The sequence below is a fragment of the Dendropsophus ebraccatus genome, chromosome 12 (assembly GCF_027789765.1).
Source record: "Dendropsophus ebraccatus isolate aDenEbr1 chromosome 12, aDenEbr1.pat, whole genome shotgun sequence".
Classification (NCBI taxonomy): Eukaryota; Metazoa; Chordata; class Amphibia; order Anura; family Hylidae; genus Dendropsophus; species Dendropsophus ebraccatus.
The window spans coordinates 89981524-90005608 of NC_091465.1; the positions used below are offsets into that span (position 1 = coordinate 89981524).

General features: G+C 52.2%; 1 protein-coding gene across 1 annotated transcript; it reads left to right on the forward strand.

Annotated features, from left to right (window-relative positions):
• Positions 1 to 12239: 12239 nt before the first annotated feature.
• Positions 12240 to 23726, forward strand: CASP9 (caspase 9). The gene is made up of 9 exons (XM_069946970.1): positions 12240 to 12450; positions 14209 to 14410; positions 14499 to 14539; positions 14637 to 14813; positions 18212 to 18301; positions 18396 to 18543; positions 19575 to 19751; positions 20903 to 21012; positions 23083 to 23726. The coding sequence occupies exons 1-9, from the start codon at positions 12319 to 12321 to the stop codon at positions 23173 to 23175; spliced, it is 1170 nt and encodes a 389-aa protein (XP_069803071.1). The 5' UTR covers positions 12240 to 12318; the 3' UTR covers positions 23176 to 23726.
• Positions 23727 to 24085: the final 359 nt, after the last annotated feature.

A 24085-nucleotide genomic window follows, 5' to 3' on the forward strand; every position in this document is an offset into this window, starting at 1 on the left:
CTTCTTCACTGTCCTGGTCCCCTCTATCCTTTTACCTTCTTCACTGTCCTGGTCCCCTCTATCCTCTCACCCTCTTCACTGTCCTGGTCCCCTCTATCCTTTTACCTTCTTCACTTTCCTGGTCCTTCTATCCTCTCACCCTCTTCACTGTTCTGGTCCCCTAAATCCTTTTACCTTCTTCACTGTCCTGGTTCCCTCTATCCTTTCACCTTCTTAACTCACCGTCACTGTTTCAGTCCTGTCTATCCTCTCACCCACTGTACCAATATCCTCTATCTTCTCACCCCCTTCTTTTTCCCAGTCCTTCTATTCTCTCATTCTCTTGACTGTCCCGGTCCTGTCTATCCTCTCACCCTCTTCACTTTCTGAGTCCCTTCTATTCTTTCACCCCCTTTACTGTCCCAGTCCTGTCTATCCTCTCACCCTTTCCACTGTTCAGGTCCCCTCTATCCTCTCACCATCTTCCTTGGTCCTGTCTGTTTTCTGACCCTCTTTACTGTCCCCTCTATCCTCTCATCCTCTTCACCGTCCCGGTCCCTTCTATCTTTTTACTTTCTTCACTGTCCCATCCTGTCTATCCTCTCACTTCACATCTATCCTCTCAGCATCTTCACTGTCCCGGTCCCTGCTGTCTCGTCTGTTCTCACGCTCTTCACAGTCCTGGCCCCCTCTATCTTCTCACCCTCTTCACAGTCCTGGCCCCCTCTATCTTCTCACCCTCTTCACAGTCCTGGCCCCCTCTATCTTCTCACCCTCTTCACAGTCCTGGCCCCCTCTATCTTCTCACCCTCTTCACAGTCCTGGCCCCCTCTATCTTCTCACCCTCTTTACTACCCCGGTCCCATCTATCCTCTCACCTTCACCATCCTGGCTCTCTGCTTTTCTCCTATTCCATCCACTTTATATTATTCTTTTGCACTTTTTCCTTGGTCTGGATGAGTCTTTGTCCTCGTCGTCCTACGTTTTCCCGTCTCTAATAATAATCTCCTCTTGGTGGTTGCTCCTTCCCTGTAATTACGCTGTTTTCCTGCAGTTCATTGTGTCTTCCTCTGTCTTGCTGTCACTTCTCCTCGGTGATAGTCTACTCGCCATCTCCGCCATGCCTCCCCCTCCAGCAGGAAGAGCAGAGCTGGCAGAGGCAATTCTAATCACATGTAACAACCTTCAGAAGGCGGCGAATGTGAGCGAGCGGTTCCTGACAGGACTCCGGAGCCCACCCCTCCCGGGCCTCGTCCTCCAGCTCCGGGGGGAAAATCTCATCTTCTGCAATGATCGACGTCTCCACCACAACCAAACGCATCACTCAGCGTCTATCAGATTCCTGCACATTGGATGTGACAACCACAGAGACCAGTCTGGAGCCACAGTCCTATAATAATCCTCAGCAACCTCATAATACACACCACAGCTGCTGCAGAACCTCATAATAAACACCACAGCTGCTGCAGAACCTCATAATACACACCACAGCTGCTGCAGAACCTCATCATACTACACCTCAGCTGCTGCAGAACCTCATAATACACCTCAGCTGCTGCAGAACCTCATAATACACACCACAGCTGCTGCAGAACCTCATCATACTACACCTCAGCTGCAGAACCTCATCATACTACACCTCAGCTGCTGCAGAACCTCATCATACTACAACTCAGCTGCTGCAGAACCTCATCATACACCTCAGCTGCTGCAGAACCTCATAATACACCTCAGCTGCTGCAGAACCTCATACTAACCCTCCGCTGCTGCAGAACTTCATCATACACCTCAGCTGCTGCAGAACCTCATCATACTACAACTCAGCTGCTGCAGAACCTCATCATACACCTCAGCTGCTGCAGAACCTCATAATACACCTCAGCTGCTGCAAAACATCACACTACACCTCAGCTGCTGCAGAACCTCATACTAACCCTCCGCTGCTGCAGAACCTCATCATACACCTCAGCTGCTGCAGAACCTCATCCTACACCTCAGCTGCTGCAAAACTTAAAGGTGTATTCCCCCCCCCAAGAGCAAAAAAAATGAAATGCCCCCAAACCTAGCTGGTCTTACTCGAGAAAAAGTTCCCGAGAAAAAGTTTTTTTTCTAAAAGTCGACTATATCCAATATGGTGCCAGCCAGGAAACTACATTTCCCAGCATGCAGTGCTTCTCACAGCTTGCTTGGACCTGTAACCACATCACTATATATCATGTCACACAGTTTCTGATTTGAACCTATAGCAGCTTGCTGGGACCTGCAGTTTTACACAATATATCAGGTCACAGAGCTTCTGTAGAACTATAGGTCCCAGCAAGCTGCCATCCATCCAAATCAGAAACTGTGTGACCTGATATATTGTAATTTGGACTGATAGCAGCTTGCTGGGACCTGAAGTTCTACAGAAGTTCTGAGACCTGATATATTGTGTAGAACTACAGGCCCCAGCAAGCTGCTATCCATCCACATCACAATATATCAGGTCACAGATGTTGATGAATAGCAGGATCACGGGGGTCGACCAGGAAAAGGCAGCGGAGTTGGGGGGGTGTCTCAGTTGCGATTGCTGGTAAAGTATATTTATGCCCCAGGGGTGGGGAACTGGTACGAGTCAGCGGCACAGGAGGGGCCAGGAGGCGGCTGAGCGATGGGGGGAGTGCAGTATATGTATGCCCCGGGAACTGGTGCGGGTGAGCGGCAGCGGCGTTGTGCGGCACAGCACAGGAGCAGCTAAGACAGGGCTGACAGCAGGATTAGGGGGTGCAGGAGCGATCAGCGGGAGTAAATCATAAGTATACCCCGGGGCGGGGTACGCGGGGAGAGCGGCTTCTGGTTGTGGCACAGAGCACAGGAGCGGCCAGTACGGGGCTGACAGGAGCGAGCACCGCTGGGAGACTGGTGTGGGGGTGAATGTACCTAGATAACAGCAAAACTGTGCAGAATCCATAATAACTTTATATTGGAAAGATGGAAAGCTACGGGTGGGCAACGTATTAATGCAAAAATAATTTTGGGGGGAATACCCCTTTAATTCTTAATTACTTACCTTTTTTATGGGCCCGAGGATCCGGTCACATTGGAGCCAGTAGATCTGGTCGCTGACCACGGTGCTGATCCATCTATTTCTTCTCCAGTGTTATGTATCTTTGTGTCATCAAGAACTTGTCTGTTCCTAGGAAAGCTGGGTGACTACAATATGGCCGCCTCTTCAACCTCACTACCACAGCTGAGGGTTTGTTACATTTGTTTCAACTGTATCTCATCTTGTATCCAGGAAGGAGGTGCCCAACTGCAACACATCTTGTATCCTGGCTGGAGGTGCCCAACTGCAACACATCTTGTATCAAGGCTGGAGGTGCCCAATCATATGTCATCTTGTATCCAGGCTGGAGATGCCAAGTCTTCTAGACTCTCCACTTAAAGGGGGCTTGTCTGCTAAATTGGGGCACAGAGGAGGCGTGTCTACTATATGGGGCATAGAGGGGGCTTGTCTACTATATGGGGCATAGAGGGGGCGTTTCTACTATATGGGGCATAGAGGAGGCGTTTCTACTATATGGGGCATAAAGGGGTCTTGTATACTATATGGGGGCACAGAGGGGGCTCGTTTACTATATGGGGCACAGAGGGGGCTTATCTTCTATATGGGGGCATAGAGGGGGCTTGTATACTATATGGGGGCATAGAGGGGGCTTGTATACTGTATGGGGGCATAGAGGGGGCTTGTATACTATATGGGGGCATAGAGGGGGCTTGTATACTATATGGGGGCACAGTGGGGACCTGTATACTACATGGGGGTTACTACAGGGCATAGAGGAGTCTTGTATACTATATGGGGGCACAGAGGGGGCTCGTTTACTATATGGGGCACAGAGGGGGCTTATCTTCTATATGGGGGCATAGAGGGGGCTTGTATACTATATGGGGGCATAGAGGGGGCTTGTATACTGTATGGGGGCATAGAGGGGGCTTGTATACTATATGGGGGCATAGAGGGGGCTTGTATACTGTATGGGGGCATAGAGGGGGCTTGTATACTATATGGGGGCATAGAGGGGGCTTGTATACTGTATGGGGGCATAGAGGGGGCTTGTATACTATATGGGGGCACAGAGGGGGCTTGTATACTATATGGGGGCATAGAGGGGGCTTGTATACTGTATGGGGGCATAGAGGGGGCTTGTATACTGTATGGGGGCATAGAGGGGGCTTGTATACTATATGGGGGCATAGAGGGGGCTTGTATACTGTATGGGGGCATAGAGGGGGCTTGTATACTATATGAGGGCATAGAGGGGGCTTGTATACTATATGGGGGCATAGAGGGGGCTTGTATACTATATGGGGGCATAGAGGGGGCTTGTATACTATATGGGGGCACAGTGGGGACCTGTATACTACATGGGGGTTACTACAGGGCATAGTTGCTGCCTTAAACACCATTAAAATACTACTTGATGCAACGAGCATTGTTCTCTTTATTTAGCAAAAAATAAAAAACTCAGGATTTCAATGAAGAATTAGCCATAATGTTAAAAAAAAAAAAGAATCTATTATTTTTTGGCCATATGGACCAGCCCATCTTCACCTACATATAGACACGAGCTGGTACAGCAGGGCAAAAAATAGGCCTGAAATGGCCTTAAGGACAGAGACAAATTTTATGAATATGACCTGTGTCACTTTAGTCATTAATAACTTCGGGATGCTTTTACCTATCCGGCTGATTCTGAGACTGTTTTCTCGTGACATATGGTACTTTACATTTCTGGTAAATTGGAGTCAATACTCATTACGAATCTTTATGAAAAACACCAAAATAATGTGAAAAATTTTGAAAAAATGCATTTTTCCAACTTTGAAACCTTTCTGCTTATACAGAAATGGTTATACCACATAAATTATATATTAAATAGCATTAGCAACATGTCTACTTTATGTTGGCGGCATTTATTAAACTATATTTCATTTTTTTAGACAATAGGAAGCTTAAAACATTAGCAGCAATTTTCCAAATTTTCAGTAAAATTTCAAAATCAGATATTTTTAGGGACCTGTTCAGGTTTAAAGTGTATTTGAGGGGCCTGTATGTTAGAAAGCCCCACAAAGCACCCCATTTCAGAAACTGCACCCCCCAAACTCTGCAAAAGCACATCTAGAAAGTTTTTTAACCCTTTAGGGGAGTCACAGAAATAAAAGCTAAGTGTGTAAGAAATTTGGAATTTTTTATTTTCTGTGCAGAGATTTTATTGTAATCCAATATCTTTCATAATGATAAACCTATTACCAGAGAAATTCACCCCAATAATGATTGCCCCGTTTCTGCAGTTTATAGAAATACCCCATATGTGGCCCTATTGCGCTATTTGACGCAACCACAAGCCTCAGATATAAGGGAGCGCCTAGTGAATTTCAACGCCTCCGTTATATTTGGTCATTTCTGACTGTACCACTTCAGGTTGGCAGAGGCTCTGGGGTGCCAAAACCTAAAAAACACCCCTAAAGGGACACCATTTAGAAAACTACACCCCTCAAGGAATGTAACAAGGGGTGCGGTGAGCATCTGGACCCCACAGGTGCTTCACAGATTTTCAGAACAATGTGGTGTAAAAAAGGAAAAATTCTATTTTTTACACTTAAACGTTGTTCTAGCCTTCATTTTTCATTTTTACAAGGGGATAAAAGAAAAAAAAAACACCAAACATGTAGCGCAGTTTCTCCCGAGTACAGAAATACCCCACATGTAGACATAAAGTGCCAAGCGGGCGCAGGACGAGCCTCCAAAGGGAAGGAGCGCCAATTGGCCTTTGCAAGCTGGATTTTACTGGAATGGATTTCAAGGGCCATGTCGCATTTACAGAGCCCTCGTGCTGCCAAGACACTGGAAACCCCCCACAAGTGATTCCATTCTTGAAACTACACCCCTCAAGGAATCTAACAAGGGGGGCAGTAAGCATATGGACCCCACTGGTGACGGGCACAAATGTGGAACAATGTGACTTGAAAGTGAAAATTTTCATTTTTTCACTTTCACGGCACAAATGTGCCCGTCATCAAGGGGTCCATATCCTCACTGCACCCCTTGTTAGATTCCATGAGGGGTGTAGTTTCCAGAATGGGGTCACTTGTGGGGGGTTTCCAGTGTGAGTGAGTTGGGCTCTGTAAATGCAACATGGCGTTCATCATCCATTCTGGCCACATCCAGCCTCCAAAATCCAAATGGCGCTCCTTCCCTTCGGAGGCTTGCCCTGCGCCCACATGGCGCTTTATGTCCACATGTGGGGTATTTACGGACTTCAAGGCTAGACCAACATTATAGTGTAAAAAATGTAATATTTCATTTTCATGCCATATTGTTCCACATTTGTGCCCGTCACCAGTGGGGTCCATATGCTCACTACACCCCTTGTTACATTCCCTGAGGGGTGTAGTTTCCATAATGGGGTCACTTGTGGGGGGGTTCAACTGTCTTGGCAACACAGGGGCCTTTTAAATGCAACATGGCCCCTCGAAATCTATTCCAGCCAAATCCAGCCTCCAAAAACCAAATGGCGCTCCTTCCCTTGAAGGCTTACCCTGTACTCGCATGGCGCTTTATGTCCACATGTGGGGTATTTCCGTACTCAGGGGAAATTGCTCTACACATTGTGGTTTTTTTTTATCTTTTAACCCCTTGTGAAAATGAAAAAATCAAGACAAGATCAATGATTTAGTGTAAAAATAAAAAAAAAATTACATTAAATGTTGGTCTAGCCTTAATTTTTTCCTTTTCCACAAGGGGTTAAAAAAGAAAGTGAACACAAAACGTGTAGGGTAATTTCCCCTGAGTACGAAAATACCCCACATGTGGACATAATGTGCCATATGGGCACAGGGCAAGTCACCAAAGGGACAGAGCGCCATTTAGAGGCTGGAATGGAGGATGGAGGCCATGTCGCAATTACAAAGCTCTTGTGCTGCCAGGACAGTAGAAACTCCCGACAAGTGACCTCATTCTGGAAACTACACCCCATAAGGAATCTAACAAGGGGTGCAGTGAGCATATGGACCCCACTGGTGACGGGCACATATGTAGAACATGTGCTGTGAAGATGAAAAATACAATTTTTTTTCATTTTCATGCCCCAAATGTGGCCGTCACCAGGGGGCCATATCCCTGCTGCCCCCCTTGTTAGATTCCTTATGGGGTGTAGTTTCCAGAATGGGGTCACTTGTGGGGGGTTTCTACTGTCCTGGCCGCACAGAGGCTTTGTAATTGCATCATGGCATCCTCTAATGGGAATGGCGGCCATGTCTATTTAGCTGGGGAAAAGGGACCATTCTAATTTATTTGGGGGTATTAGGCCAATTATTAGTTTATAAGGTTGAAAATGACAGGTGTCCATCAAATTCAACCTGTGTTGATCCAGAGGAAGGCAAAAAACTCTTGTGAGGCAGACGACAGTCGCCTCATCACAGGGGAAAAATTCCTTCCCGACTCCATAATGGCGATCAGAATAATCCCTGGATCAACGTGACCCCTGAAATAGGAATAAGGGACAGAATTTAGAATATGTGGAACCCCAGTGACGTGTGGTGCGCCTTGAAGCGATCCTGTATGCAGAGGCCGGGGGGATCAGGACAGGTGTCACACTGGAAAATGGTGTCCTTCCTGATCCCCCTGTTACCCCACACTCTGCACTTCTTCTGGGGTCTCCCGTTCTCCTGTGTGGGGGACGTCACCTGGAAAATGTTGTCCTGGTGCGATCCGGGGTCCTTCATATCCAGAAGTGCTGGGTCCGCTCCATGGCTGCTAAATATTAGGGCTCTATTACGGCTTCTGATATGTTCCGATCGTGCCGCAAGCTACAGTAGCTCGGGCAGCGAGGGACCGGAAGAGGGGGTGCTGGTATATAAGTTATCCCCGTACAGGTGGTGACCTTTATCCAGCAGTGGGAAGATCAGTTCCCGAATGATCTTCCCACTAACTCCGAGGATGGGGGGGGGGGGCATCTGGGGGCATTTGGGGGCTGGATTCGGGTGTCCCTTCCTTCATACACTCTAAGGGTACGTGCACACTGCGGAATGGAGAAGGATAACCCTTTGTGCATTCCGCAGCTGGCACCCGCCGGCGGACTGATGCAGGCGCACGTCTCCTCTCGTGTCACACTCCATTCTATGCACGGGCGGATTCCGCTCTCTGTCCAAAGAATGAACGTGTTCATTCTTTGGACAGACAACGTAATCCGCCCGTGCATAGAATGGAGTGTGACACGAGAGGAGACGTGCGCCTGCATCAGTCCGCCGGCGGGTGCCAGCTGCGGAATGCACAAAGGGTTATCCTTCGCCATTCCGCAGTGTGCACGTACCCTAAATCTGTAAGTTTACCCTAAGGTACTCTCACAGAGTGTGTAGAATTTCACGCCATACCATCATCTCTTATTGGGACGGTACTGGCGGAAAAGACGTGTCTGGGGGGCAGCGTGTCTGGATGATGAGGATGATGAGGGTGAATGGAGGAAAGAAGGATCCCCCCCATTCATCCTCACTGGCTGTTTCGGTGTCAGAGGCAATAATAACGTATGCGTCCGACACCGAAAACACCCTGGGGGCCATTTTTATATAGGGATTGGTATATGGGGTATGTAGTGGTGTAGTGTCAAACTTTATTCAATGTAGTGTAGTGTAGTGTAATGTAGAGTTTTTTACGTGTTTTTTTGACAGTAAGAAAAAAATATCCCTACGCCAAGAAAGGAGCTGCTAATAAATGCCGCACTTATGTGCGGCACTTATCAGCAGACAGTGGTGGTAGGATATAGGGGGGAAAAAACGCCCCTACGCCAAAAAGGAGGAGTTGCTGATCAGCGGCGCACTTATGTGCGATGCTGATCAGCGCTCAGCGGCGTTTTTTTTTTTTTTTTAACCCAAAGCAACTGATCAGTGAATGATATTCACTGATCAGCCGCTAGGGGGCAGTAGAGTGACGCTGCCGGAGATTGCCGAGGCCCGCCGAACCCGAGGACCCGAGCGTTTCCGAAGATTTCCGACGCTGGATGACCGAACACGGGAGTGACCCGACGAAGACGCGAGGACGGCATGGACCGCAGATCGTCGCTCCGGACGCCCAGATCAGGTGAGAATGGTGCACCTGCACCACACACACCTGTTCTGCACCCCTGCAGAACCCGGCGACACTGATTTTTTACATTATGATCGCCGTGATGGGCCGGCCTATCACGGCGATCGTGGGGGTGGCATTGGCGCCATCTTTCCCCAGGACACTAATGGTGATTGGTGCTATCTCGGACAGCACCAATCGCCATTGCTTTCCGGGTCACCGATGACCCGGAAAGCTGTTTTCAGCTGCTATATGCTGATCTGTATTGATCAGCATATAGCAGCGATCGTCGGCACGGGAAGGATTAATCACCCCCCCCCGTGCCGACGAGCTGAGATGGCCTGCTATACATTATAGAGGCCACCTTCCCCGATCGGGGAAACATCGGGCGTAAGTATACGCCCGTTTGCGTTAAAGCCCACCCTGCGGGGGCGTATACTTGCGCCCGATGTCATTAAGGGGTTAAAAAAATAAAGGGAACACTTAAACACCACAATATATATGTCCTGGAAGCAGCACTGACTGCCGATCACCGTCACCACTTCTCACTACCTAGGCTTTCTGGCTGATGTTTTGGTCACCTTTGCATTGTGCCACTGCTCTCACCCATAGTGGTAACATGAGACGGACTCTACAACCCACACAAGTGGCTCAGGTAGTGCAGCTCATCCAGGATGGCACATCAGTATGAGCTGTGGCAAGAAGTTTTGCTGTTTGTCAGTGTAGTGTCCAGAGACTGGAGGCTACCAGGAGACATGCCCGGGCCTTGTAGGGATGTCATATACCTCATCAGGAGCATGCCCGGGCTATGTAGGGAGGTCATACAGACACCTCATCAGGAGCATGCCCGGGCCTTGTAGGGAGGTCATACACCTAATCAGGAGCCTGCCCGGGCCTTGTAGGGAGGTCATACACCTAATCAGGAGCCTGCCCGGGCCTTGTAGGGAGGTCATACACCTCATCAGGAGCATGCCCGGGCTATGTAGGGAGGTCATACAGACACCTCATCAGGAGCATGCACGGGCCTTGTAGGGAGGTCATACACCTAATCAGGAGCCTGCCCGGGCCTTGTAGGGAGGTCATACACCTCATCAGGAGCATGCCCGGGCCTTGTAGGGAGGTCATACAGACACCTCATCAGGAGCATGCCCGGGCCTTGTAGGGAGGTCATACGGCCACCTCATCAGGAGCATGCCCGGGCCTTGTAGGGAGGTCATACACCTCATCAGGAGCATGCCCGGGCCTTGTAGGGAGGTCATACACCTCATCAGGAGCATGCCCGGGCCTTGTAGGGAGGTCATACACCTCATCAGGAGCATGCCCGGGCCTTGTAGGGAGGTCATACAGCCACCTCATCAGGAGCATGCCCTAGCCTTGTAGGGAGGTCATACACCTCATCAGGAGCATGCCCGGGCCTTGTAGGGAGGTCATACAGGCACGTAAGGGCCACAAACACACACAATAGTCAACCTCACTGGCACTTGGTATAAGGAAATTACAGCAAAGTTGGATCAGCCCGGCCGCCATTGGGTAACACATGGGATTTCCATTGATGATTTCTGTGGGATTTTGTTGTCAGCACATTCTGTGCCTACGGCTCCTGTGCAGATCTATGTGTCTCCATGGTTACATGCAGACCAGTCCTGTGTAGTCAGGCAACAAAATAAGAGTGGCTACAGGAGGTTTGGTGTCTGTAACCATGGCAACACAGATCTATATGGGAGCTGTATACACCAAACTATAGAAAATTTAAAATCAAGGTTACTTTTTAGATGCCCAGCAGCTTTAAGAACAGAAGTCCGCTTGTCCGTCCTCTACACCAGCTTCTGTTGAAGAGGAGGCGGTCAGCACAGGTATGACCACCATGGAGGAGCTTACAAGACTTGGCCATCTGGTGACCACAATAGAGGAGCTCACAGGATGGGGCCACCTTATGACTACCATGAAGGAGCCAACAGGATGGGGCCACCACATGACCACCAAGGAGGAGCCGACAGGACCGGGCCATCTGCTGACCACACTAGAGGAGCTCACAGGATGGGGCCACCACATGACCGCCATGAAGGAGCCAACAGGATGGGGCCATCACATGACCACCAAGGAGGAGACCACAGGATCGGTCCACCCCATAGAGGAACTGACAGGACTGGACCACCACATGACCACCATAGAGAAGCGCACAGGACCGGACCACCACATGGCCACCATGGAGGACCTGACCGGATCAGGCCACCATAAGGAGGAGCTCACATGACCACCATGGAGGAACTGACAGGATCTGGCCACCACATGACCATAATGGAGGAGCTGACAGTATCTGGCCACCACATGACCACCATGGAGAAGCTGACAGGACCGGACCATCACATGACCACCATGAGATCCTGACAGGACCAGGCCACCACATGACAACCATGGAATTTCTGACAGGACCAGGCCACCACATGACCACCATGGAGAAGCTGACAGGACCGGGCCACCACATGACAACCATGGAGGAGCTTAGAGGACAGGGCCACCACATGACCACCATGGAAGAGCTGACAGGACCAGGCCACCACATGACCACCATGGAGGAGCTTAGAGGACAGGGCCATCACATGACCACCATGGAGGAGCTTAGAGGACAGGGCCATCACATGACCACCATGGAGGAGCTTAGAGGAGAGGGCCATCACATGACCACCATGGAGGAGCTGACAGGACCGGGCCATCACATGACCACCATGGAGGAGCTGACAGGACCGGGCCATCACATGACCATCATGGAGGACCTGACAGGACCGGGCCATCACATGACCACCATGGAGGAGCTGACAGGACCGGGCCATCACATGACCATCATGGAGGACCTGACAGGACCGGGCCGTCACATGACCACCATGGAGGAGGTGACAGGACCGGGCCATCACATGACCACCATGGAGGAGCTGACAGGACCAGGCCACCAGATGACCATAATGGAGGAGCTGACAGGACCGGGCCACCACATGACCACCATGGGTTTATCGATGAGACCCTGCAGGATTACAGATCCGTCAGTATTGGGAGTCGTAGTCCCTACTACGCGCCGTTACACCTCGGATTCCCCTCACGTCAGGGCAGCCCGTTATGGTCTTCAGGTTTTGGTGTAGCAACATGGCGCCCGGGCGAAGGGTGTACGTGCGTGACGTAGCGTGCACACCGTGATGACGTGATATTTACGGAAGTGGACCCGCTGACAGTGTACGGGCGGGATGGAGCAGAGACACCGGCAGATCCTGCAGCGGAACCGGGTGCGGCTCGTCACCTCCCTGCAGCTGGGGGATCTGTGGGACCGGCTGCTGGAGAAGGACGTGTTCAGCGGCGACATGATCGAGGAGATCCGGGTGAGCGGGAAGGCAGGGGCCGTACGGGGTCTCCGCCGGACAGACTGCAGGGGCCGTACGGGGTCTCCGCCGGACAGACTGCAGGGGCACTGGGGGAGTCATTATATTCAGACACAAAGGGGCGGTGTCTAGTAAACTCCACCTACAAGTAGGAAGGGCGGGGCTTAGAGCATTTATATGAGGAATTGTGACGTCACGTCCAGCCTGTCAGGGCATGCTGGGAGTTGTAGTTCTGCAGCACCTGAGGGAGATGGATGGGTGTGAGGGGTCTTGGGTCTGTAGGAGACGGGTGTGAGGGGTGTCGGGTCTGTAGGAGACGGGTGTGAGGGGCGTCGGGTCTGTAGGAGACGGGTGTGAGGGGCGTCGGGTCTGTAGGAGACGGGTGTGAGGGGAGTCTGGTCTGTAGGAGACGGGTGTGAGGGGAGTCGGGTCTGTAGGAGACGGGTGTGAGGGGTGTCGGGTCTGTAGGAGACGGGTGTGAGGGGTGTCAGGTCTGTAGGAGACGGGTGCGAGGGGCCTCGGGTCTGTAGGAGACGGGTGTGAGGGGCCTCGGGTCTGTAGGAGACGGGTGTGACTGGCCTCGGGTCTGTAGGAGACGGGTGTGACTGGCCTCGGGTCTGTAGGAGACGGGTGTGAGGGGCCTCGGGTCTGTAGGAGACGGGTGTGAGGGGCCTCGGGTCTGTAGGAGACGGGTGTGAGGGGCCTCGGGTCTGTAGGAGACGGGTGTGAGGGGTCTCGGGTCTGTAGGAGACGGGTGTGAGGGGCGTCGGGTCTGTAGGAGACGGGTGCGAGGGGCGTCGGGTCTGTAGGAGACGGGTGTGAGGGGTCTCGGGTCTGTAGGAGACGGGTGTGAGGGGCCTCGGGTCTGTAGGAGACGGGTGTGAGGGGCGTCGGGTCTATAGGAGACGGGTGTGAGGGGTCTCGGGTCTGTAGGAGACGGGTGTGAGGGGTCTCGGGTCTGTAGGAGACGGGTGTGAGGGGTGTCGGGTCTGTAGGAGACGGGTGTGAGGGGTCTCGGGTCTGTAGGAGACGGGTGTGAGGGGACTCGGGTCTGTAGGAGACGGGTGGGAGGGGACTCGGGTCTGTAGGAGACGGGTGTGAGGGGTCTCGGGTCTGTAGGAGACGGGTGTGAGGGGTCTTGGGTCTGTAGGAGACGGGTGTGAGGGGTCTTGGGTCTGTAGGAGACGGGTGTGAGGGGTCTCGGGTCTGTAGGGGACGGGTGCGCGGGGCCTCGGGTCTGTAGGGGACGGGTGCGAGGGGCCTCGGGTCTGTAGGAGACGGGTGCGAGGGGTGTCGGGTCTGTAGGAGACGGGTGTGAGGGGTGTCGGGTCTGTAGGAGACGGGTGTGAGGGGTGACGGGTCTGTAGGAGACGGGTGTGAGGGGTGACGGGTCTGTAGGAGACGGGTGTGAGGGGTGTCGGGTCTGTAGGAGACGGGTGTGAGGGGTGTCGGGTCTGTAGGAGACGGGTGTGAGGGGTGTCGGGTCTGTAGGAGACGGGTGTGAGGGGACTCGGGTCTGTAGGAGACGGGTGTGAGGGGTCTCGGGTCTGTAGGAGACGGGTGTGAGGGGTCTCGGGTCTGTAGGAGACGGGTGTGAGGGGCGTCGGGTCTGTAGGAGACGGGTGTGAGGGGCGTCGGGTCTGTAGGAGACAAGGGCCCATTGGACCCCTGTATGTGAGAGGGATGGCCATAGACGAGCGGGGGGACTGTGAGTATATAGGGGAGGGTCATGACCCCCGACCTCCTCTCTCTTCACAGATGGCCGGGACGCGGAGGGATCAGGCCCGCCAGTTACTGATTGACCTGGAGACTCGGGGCAGCGCCGCCTTCCACCTCTTTCTGACTTGTCTGCGGGAAACCGATCAGCACGACCTCGCTGACCTCCTGCAGAAAACCGGCGGGAAGCCCAAACCAGGGCCGCTCCCCCCAACACCCATCGCCCCGATACCCGAGACCAAATGTGAGTGTCCGCCCCTCCTCTGCCGCCAGTGACGGCCACACTGCAGTCAGGGCTTCTATTCATGGCCGTCACCTTCTTCTTCCTCCAGGTCCTGTGGATCAGACGTCTAAAGCGCTGGATTTGGAGACGGTGCGTACACCCTCAGTGTGGCCCCTGATTGGACGGTGGGGGTAATTGACCATTGCTTTGTGTGTTACTACCCCTGTGTCTGCCCTCTTGCTTCTAGGATTACCCCATGAACTTTGACCCCTGCGGCCATTGCCTGATCATCAACAACATGGAGTTCTCCGAGTCGTCCAGCCTCTCCTACAGAACTGGCTCCGACATCGACCGCGAGAAGCTGGAGAGACGGATGCGATCGTATCACCTGGAGGTGACCGTGAAGAACAACCTGAGGGCTGCGGTGAGTGGGCGGAGCGGTGGTCGAGACAACAGGGGGGTCACAAAATGATGATTCCGAATCCCTAATCTAAGGATTATAGACGTCCTAGTCCGGACTCCGGGGCGAGGATGGGGGTATAATGATGAGGGGGAGGATGACCTGGGGAGGGGGGGTATAATGATGAGGGGGAGGATGACCTGGGGAGGGGGGTATAAGGATGAGGGGGAGGATGACCTGGGGGGAGGGGGGTATAATGATGAGGGGGAGGATGACCTGGGGAGGGGGGTATAATGATGAGGGGGAGGATGACCTGGGGAGGGGGGTATAAGGATGAGGGGGAGGATGACCTGGGGAGGGGGGTATAAGGATGAGGGGGAGGATGACCTGGGGAGGGGGGTATAAGGATGAGGGGGAGGATGGCCTGGGGGGGGGGGTAATGGTGAGGAGGAGGATGACCTGGGGAGGGGGGTATAAGGATGAGGGGAGGATGACCTGGGGGGGTATAATGATGAGAGGGAGGATGACCTGGGGGGGGGGGGGGGGGTATAAGGATGAGGGGGAGGATGACCTGGGGGGGGAGGGGGAGGATGACCTGGGGGGGGGAAGGGGGGTATAATGATGAGGGGGAGGATGACCTGGGGGGGGAGGGGGAGGATGACCTGGGGGGGAGGGGGGTATAATGATGAGGGGGAGGATGACCTGGGGGGGGGTATAATGATGAGGGGGAGGATGACCTGGGGGGGGGGGGTATAATGATGAGGAGGATGACCTGGGGAGGGGGTTATAAGGATGAGGGGGAGGATGACCTGGGGGGGGGTATAATGATGAGGGGGAGGATGACCTGGGGGGGGGGGGGATAAGGATGAGGGGGAGGATGACCTGGTGGGGGGAGAGGGAGGATGACCTGGGGGGGGAGAGGGAGGATGACCTGGGGGGGGGGGGGGAGGATGACCTGGGGGGGGGAGGGGGGTATAATGATGAGGGGGAGGATGACCTGGGGGGAGGGGGGTATAATGATGAGGGGGAGGATGACCTGGGGGGAGGGGGGTATAATGATGAGGGGGAGGATGACCTGGGGGGAGGGGGGTATAATGATGAGGGGGAGGATGACCTGGGGGGAGGGGGGTATAATGATGAGGGGGAGGATGACCTGGGGGGAGGGGGGTATAATGATGAGGGGGAGGATGACCTGGGGGGAGGGGGGTATAATGATGAGGGGGAGGATGACCTGGGGGGAGGGGGGTATAATGATGAGGGGGAGGATGACCTGGGGGGAGGGGGGTATAATGATGAGGGGGAGGATGACCTGGGGGGAGGGGGGTATAATGATGAGGGGGAGGATGACCTGGGGGGAGGGGGGTATAATGATGAGGGGGAGGATGACCTGGGGGGAGGGGGGTATAATGATGAGGGGGAGGATGACCTGGGGGGAGGGGGGTATAATGATGAGGGGGAGGATGACCTGGGGGGAGGGGGGTATAAGGATGAGGGGGAGGATGACCTGGGGGGAGGGGGGTATAATGATGAGGGGGAGGATGACCTGGGGGGAGGGGGGTATAATGATGAGGGGGAGGATGACCTGGGGGGAGGGGGGTATAATGATGAGGGGGAGGATGACCTGGGGGGAGGGGGGTATAATGATGAGGGGGAGGATGACCTGGGGGGAGGGGGGTATAATGATGAGGGGGAGGATGACCTGGGGGGAGGGGGGTATAATGATGAGGGGGAGGATGACCTGGGGGGAGGGGGGTATAAGGATGAGGGGGAGGATGACCTGGGGGGTAGAAGTGTTTGGGGAAGAGACGATGATGGGGAGGAGGATGGAAGTAGGATACTGGGAGGTCACAAGATGGAATTTTACAGAATGATAAAACTCATAGTCTGGACTCTGGTGTGAGGATGGTGATGAGGGGAAGGCGGAAGATGATGATGATAAGGAGGACAATAATGATGTTGGAGTGGGGGGGGGAGTGATGATGATGATGATGATGATGAGGAGGAGGGGGCGGAGGATGGGACGATGATAGAAGGAGGTCATAGAATGATCCGGAATCTTACAGAGTTATAAAACTCATAGTCCAGGCTCTGGTGTGAGGAGGAGGATGAGAGTAATGAGGAGCAGGAGGAGGATGAGGAGGAGGATGATGATGAGGGGGAGGATGAGAGTAATGAGAAGCAGGAGGAGGAGGATGAGAGTAATGAGGAGTAGGAGGAGGATGATGAGAGTAATGAGGAGCAGGCGGAGGAGGATGAGGATGAGAGTAATGAGGAGCAGGCGGAGGAGGATGAGGATGAGGATGAGAGTAATGAGGAGCAGGCGGAGGAGGATGAGGAGGAGGATGAGAGTAATGAGAAGCAGGAGGAGGATGATGAGAGTAATGAGGAGCAGGCGGAGGAGGAGGAGGATGAGGATGAGAGTAATGAGGAGGAGGAGGATGAGAGTAATGTGGAGGAGGATGAGGAGGAGGATGATGAGAGTAATGAGGAGGAGGATGAGAGTAATGAGGAGGAGGATGAGGAGGAGGATGATGAGAGTAATGAGGAGGAGGAGGATGAGAGTAATGTGGAGGAGGAGGATGAGAGTAATGAGGAGCAGGAGGATGATGATTGGGGGAAGGAGGAGGCGGAGGATGATGATGAGGGGGAGGATGAGAGTAATGAGGAGCAGGCGGAGGAGGATGAGGAGGAGGATGAGAGTAATGAGAAGCAGGAGGAGGATGATGAGAGTAATGAGGAGGAGGATGAGAGTAATGAGGAGGAGGAGGAGGAGGAGGATGATGAGAGTAATGAGGAGGAGGAGGATGAGAGTAATGTGGAGGAGGATGAGGAGGAGGATGATGAGAGTAATGAGGAGGAGGATGAGAGTAATGAGGAGGATGAGGAGGAGGATGATGAGAGTAATGAGGAGGAGGAGGATGAGAGTAATGTGGAGGAGGAGGATGAGAGTAATGAGGAGCAGGAGGATGATGATTGGGGGAAGGAGGAGGCGGAGGATGATGATGAGGGGGAGGATGAGAGTAATGAGGAGCAGGAGGAGGATGATTGGGGGAAGGAGGAGGCGGAGGATGATGATGAGGGGGAGGATGAGAGTAATGAGGAGCAGGAGGAGGATGAGAAGGAGGGGGAGGAGGATGATGAGGATGTTGAGTTACTGTAGTTATATTCTTGCTGTAAAACTCCCTGACTGTGATCTGATAATCCAGCAGAATGATCCGGAGCTCAGCCATGTTGTGGACAGTATACAGAGCAGGGTCTTTCGGGTCTGTGTCCTGTTACTTGTGTCTGATAATCCAGAACATTTGTTAATCTGCTCATTATAAAAGCTTTGCTGTCTGTCTAGGTGTGCTGGTAATCCGGCACCTTTCTGGATTAGCGGACCCTGGTGCTCTGTTACAGTGTGTGCTTCTGTGTACTGACAGGAGATCCACGAGGAGCTGCAGCATTTGGCCTCCAGGGATCACAGTGAGCGGGACTGCTGCATGGTGGTCATCCTCTCCCACGGCTGTGAGGTGAGCGCCCCCTGCTGCCGAGCCTCCAGCTCTGCACACCCGCCATGTCAGCACAGGAAATCTGCAGTCCGTTGATGAGATGTTTGTTCTGTAGATCAGACACACACGCTTCCCAGGCGGGGTGTACGGGACGGACGGGGCCTGGATCCCTGTGGAGCGGATCGTCAATTACTTCAATGGCTCCAACTGCCCCGGTCTGCGAGGGAAACCCAAGCTGTTCTTCATCCAGGCCTGTATCGGAGGTGCGGCTGCCGCCATCCCTCATATCACCACAATCTCTGTATTATACCTATGTTATATCACACATCTCAGCATAGAGGCCTGCTGTATCTATATGATCCCTATGTTATATCAGATATCTCAGCATATAGACCTCCTGTATCTATATGATCCCTATGTTATATCAGATATCTCAGCATATAGACCTCCTGTATCTCTATGATCCCTATGTTATATCACACATCTCAGCATAGAGGCCTCCTGTATCTATATGATCCCTATGTTATATCACACATCTCAGCATATAGACCTCCTGTATCTATATGATCCCTATGTTATATCAGATATCTCAGCATAGAGGCCTCCTGTATCTATATGATCCCTATGTTATATCACACATCTCAGTGCTGAGGCCTCCTGTATCTATATGATCCCTATGTTATATCACACATCTCAGTGCTGCGGCCTCTTGTGTCTATATGATCCCTATGTTATATCACACATCTCAGTGCTGGGCCTCCTGTATCTATATGATCCCTATGTTATATCACACATTTCAGCATATAGACCTCCTGTATCTCTATGATCCCTATGTTATATCACACATCTCGGTGCTGAGGCCTCCTGTATCGCTATGATCCCTATGTTATATCACACATCTCAGCATAGAGGCCTCCTGTATCTATATGATCCCTATGTTATATCACCACAGTCTCTGTATGATCCCTATGTTATATCACACATCTCGGTGCTGAGGCCTCCTGTATCGCTATGATCCCTATGTTATATCACACATCTCAGCATAGAGACCTCCTGTATCTCTATGATCCCTATGTTATATCAAACATCTCAGCATAGAGACCTCCTGTATCTCTATGATCCCTATGTTATATCACACATCTCAGCATATAGACCTCTTGTATCTCTATGATCCCTATGTTATATCACTCTGAGCGGATGTAGTGTGAGCGCCCCTCACAGTGGGGATGGAGACCCCCTGCCCCGCTCCCCCCGGGCTGCAGACTCTGATGGTTTTCCGGATCTTTCTTTGTAGAGGAGCAGGACCGAGGTTTTGTGGTAGATTTGGGGGACTCTGGCGATCAGCCCAATAACTCCTTACAAAGTGACGCCACCGCCGTACGCCCGGACGTGGAGGACACCGATGAGACGGACGCTGTGGCCAGACTGCCCACGCCTGGCGATATCCTGGTGTCATATTCCACCTTTCCAGGTAAAGCTACCACAGTCTTATGCTGGCCGGCTCGGGCAGCATGAAGCAGGGGCAGGCTCCTATTCTGCCCCGACTGCTACAGCCCCCCCTCCCTGTGTATAGAGAGAGATCAGATATGCTGCTGCCCTACAGGGTGACTGCACACGGGCAGCATGAAACTGCTGACACAACCAGTGCTGCTCCTAAGAGGTGTATGGGGAGTACGGACATACAGGGTGTAATACTGCCCCCATGGGGTAGGTGCCGGCTCCCCTGTATATTATCCGCAGACTCCCCAGTGTATTATAACGGGTGGGTATCGGCAGAGTCCCCAGTGTATTATAACGGGTGGGTATCGGCAGAGTCCCCAGTCTATTATAACGGGTGGGTATCGGCAGAGTCCCCAGTGTATTATAACGGGTGGGTATCGGCAGAGTCCCCAGTGTATTATAACGGGTGGGTATCGGCAGAGTCCCCAGTGTATTATAACGGGTGGGTATCGGCAGAGTCCCCAGTGTATTATAACGGGTGGGTATCGGCAGAGTCCAGAGTCTTATTATAACGGGTGGGTATCAGCAGAGTCCAGAGTCTTATTATAACGGGTGGGTATCAGCAGAGTCCAGAGTCTATTATAACGGGTGGGTATCGGCAGAGTCCCCAGTGTATTATAACAGGTGGGTATCGGCAGAGTCCCCAGTGTATTATAACAGGTGGGTATCGGCAGAGTCCCCAGTGTATTAGGGTGGGTATCGGCAGAGTCCCCAGTGTATTATAACGGGTGGGTATCGGCAGAGTCCCCAGTGTATTATAACGGGTGGGTATCGGCAGAGTCCCCAGTGTATTATAACGGGTGGGTATCGGCAGAGTCCCCAGTGTATTATAACGGGTGGGTATCGGCAGAGTCCCCAGTGTATTATAACGGGTGGGTATCGGCAGAGTCCCCAGTGTATTAGGGTGGGTATCGGCAGAGTCCCCAGTGTATTAGGGTGGGTATCGGCAGAGTCCCCAGTGTATTAGGGTGGGTATCGGCAGAGTCCCCAGTGTATTAGGGTGGGTATCGGCAGAGTCCCCAGTGTATTAGGGTGGGTATCGGCAGAGTTCCCAGTGTATTATAACGGGTGGGTATCGGCAGAGTCCCCAGTCTATTATAACCGGTGGAGTCTTCTCCATAGGTTTTGTGTCTTGGAGGGAGACATTGAGCGGTTCCTGGTACGTGAAGACTTTGGACGACGTGTTGGATGAGTTTGCCCGGACGTTGGATCTGCAGACGATGCTGGTGATGGTGAGAGTCCTCCCTGTTCTCTATAGGACGGCTATTATCTGCTTATTACGATGCACCTCCTCTATCACCCAGCATGAAGACACTGCTGCTTCCTCTTATACTGTCATTCAGAGCGCCGCTGTCCCTTTAAGGGGAATCTGACCCTTTGACTGCCTACTGAGCATAGAGGCGGAGCCTATTATTCTCTAGCGCTGTTACACCATACTGTGCTGTCTGCCCGCCCCCTGCATACTCGGCCATGTACGCTCCGCGTACGGCACAGGGAGGTGTAGCAGCTCTAGGGCCCAGGTAATAATAGCTGCTCCTGTCACTGTCGTTTACATTTTTTTCAGAAATCAATACTACAGGAGATTTTAAGAAACGTTGTAATTTGGTTTATTAGCTGAAAAATGCATTTTTATCATGAAAAAGCAGTTTTAAGCTCTCACCCCTGTCTTCATGGTTCTCTTATGGAGGGGGGAGGGGTGGAGGGAGATGAGGCACCAAAACAGGACAATTTACAGCTACATCACCGGGCTATCTCCTCTGAAGTCAGCACTGACCTCTCTGACTTCTGAATACTGGCGTTCACACAGGTTCCGCTGTGTAATCCTTTGTTCTCTGCTGGCGACTAATCTCCCTCCTCCCCCCTCCCCTCTCTCCATAGGTTACACAGGGCCCGACTGATGTAAAAGAGTCGAGATTTCCTGATGATGAGAGAGAGGAGGGAGGGGGACCTGGGGAAAGGCTTTTTGAATGCAGATAATGGCAGATTTGCCTAATAAACCCAATTACAACGTTTCCTAAAATCGCCTGCACTATTGACTTCTGCCAAAAAAAATCAAAAAAAAAAATCACAGTGACACTTTAAACGTGGCGTTTAAGGGCTTAAAGGGGTACTATGGGCCGGGGGTATTTTGGAGGATCACCGGGGAGGGGTGGAAATTGAAGCTGGAGGTCAATTACCTCCCCCGTCAATTTCCACCCCCTCCCCGGTGATCCTCCAAAATACCCCCCGCCCGGAGTACCCCTTTAATGACAAGCTGCAGCATGATTGGTGCAGGCTGTCATTAGCAGTGATGGCCCAGCTGCTGATTACAGCCGACCCCCACCTGCTGTGAAGCGCGCTCCTCTCCAGAGCGATCTTTATAGCTCGTTAGAGACCCATGATGTGCAGTTACATCCAGGGTCGTCAAGGGGTTAAAGGGGCACTCCGGTGAAAATTTCTTTCTTTCAAATCAACTGGTGTCAGAAAATTATATATTGTAATTCACTTCTATTAAAAAAAATCTCCAGTCTTCCAGTACTTATCAGCTGCTGTATGTCCTGCAGGAAGTGGTGTATTCTCTCGAGTCTGACACAGTGCTCTCTGCTGCCACCTCTGTCCATGTCAGGAACTGTCCAGAGCAGGAGAGGTTTTCTATGGGGATTTACTGCTGCTCTGGACAGTTCCTGACATGGACAGAGGTGGCAGCAGAGAGCACTGTGTCAGACTCGAGAGAATACACCACTTCCTGCAGGACATACAGCAGCTGATAAGTACTGGAAGACAGGAGATTTTTTAATAGAAGTGAATTACAAATTTATGTAACTTTCTGAAACTTTCTGGTGATTTGAAAGAAAAATATTTTCACCGGAGTAATGAAAAGGGTCACAAGCGCAGACACCTGCCCAGTGTAGTCTGTGAAGAGTACGGCAGCCAGGACTTACATCGAGGGTCCCCATTCCCCCCATCACTGAGGTCTTCAGAGGTCATTCATAGCTATGATAGGGCAACCTCTATATGTAACACACTTTATGGGCGGAGGATGTGAGTAGTATGCTTTACAGCCTGCAGTAAAATTGTGTGTTCTCCCCTTCTAACTACTGTGACTGCCTAAGCTAAGATAGGCAGCTGTCACACTAGGTAAGATATAGGAGGTGTGTGGTCACTGGAGAGGCCATAGTAAGGGGAAGCAGTGATGTCACAGACTGAGGGGCGGGGTTAATGGCACAGGCTTGGTGATGTCACAGGCTGAGAGGCGGGGTTAAGGTCTCTGGCTCGGTGATGTCATTGGTTGCTGTTCCTCATGGTGTATCTTTCTTCCCCAGGTTGCCGACAGAGTCTCAGCTAAAGGAACCTACAAGCAGATCCCAGGAGTGTTCAATTTCCTCCGAAAGAGATTTTTCTTCAGAACAGACTGATAAGTTTATTAGTGGCGCCTCCTGCTGGTTAGTTCTGTGTCTGCGAGAAGAAGGTGGAAATGTCCGGTAACGTCAGAGCGCTTTATGTTCCATCATAACAAGGAGGCAATTGGGATTGTGTAAGGGATAAACTGATCACCCTCACAGGGGGCTAATGCCATGTAACACGTGTTACCCCCATCGGGGGCTAATGCCATGTAACACGTGTTACCCTCACAGGGGGCATAATGCCATGTAACACGTGTTACCCCCATCGGGGGCTAATGCCATGTAACACGTGTTACCCTCACAGGGGGCTAATGCCATGTAACACGTGTTACCCTCACAGGGGGCTAATGCCATGTAACACGTGTTACCCCCATCACCCTCACAGGGGGCATAATGCCATGTAACACGTGTTACCCCCATCACCCTCACAGGGGGCTAATGCCATGTAACACGTGTTACCCTCACAGGGGGCTAATGCCATGTAACACGTGTTACCCTCACAGGGGGCATAATGCCATGTAACACGTGTTACCCTCACAGGGGGCATAATGCCATGTAACACGTCTTACCCCCATCACCCTCACAGGGGGCATAATGCCATGTAACACGTGTTACCCCCATCACCCTCACAGGGGGCATAATGCCATGTAACACGTGTTACCCCCATCACCCTCACAGGGGGCTAATGCCATGTAACACGTGTTACCCTCACAGGGGGCTAATGCCATGTAACACGTGTTACCCTCACAGGGGGCTAATGCCATGTAACACGTGTTACCCTCACAGGGGGCTAATGCCATGTAACACGTGTTACCCTCACAGGGGGCTAATGCCATGTAACACGTGTTACCCTCTCAGGGGGCTAATGCCATGTAACACGTGTTACCCTCACAGGGGGCATAATGCCATGTAACACGTGTTA